Source organism: Penaeus monodon, chromosome 25 (genome assembly GCF_015228065.2).
Source record: "Penaeus monodon isolate SGIC_2016 chromosome 25, NSTDA_Pmon_1, whole genome shotgun sequence".
Taxonomy (NCBI): Eukaryota; Metazoa; Arthropoda; class Malacostraca; order Decapoda; family Penaeidae; genus Penaeus; species Penaeus monodon.
In genome coordinates, this window is record NC_051410.1 from 4,492,314 (window position 1) to 4,492,596 (window position 283).

Sequence of the window (283 nt, forward strand, 5' to 3'; positions counted from 1 at the left end):
CATTTCTCTCAATCTCAAAATACACATCATAACAAGAGCAATGCAAAGGAGACTTACAGTGCACGTCGAAAACAGTAGTGTTAGTGACGATGCGAGAGGGCAGGGCAGGACTAGCGGCAGAACAGCTGAGAGTCGCGCCGTGGTCGCTCCAGCTGATTTCCAGCTCCTGGCGCCCACGACTCACGTTCCTCTGCGACAGATCCTGCAGAAGGCACAGAAATAGGGGTGTATTCATGTCTAGGAGTCAGGGGGATATAGAAGTGTAGTACGGTCTGTAGGGATA

At 51.2% G+C, this 283-nt stretch overlaps 1 protein-coding gene across 1 annotated transcript in view; it reads right to left on the bottom strand.

The window, feature by feature from the left end:
• The window catches only part of LOC119589307 (hemicentin-1-like), a gene marked incomplete in the record, with an annotated part of 75,735 nt that overhangs the window by 28,030 nt on the left and 47,422 nt on the right, over positions 1-283 (bottom strand). The window contains 1 exon segment of the mRNA XM_037937929.1: positions 58-202. Within this exon segment, the coding sequence (XP_037793857.1) occupies positions 58-202 (145 nt within the window).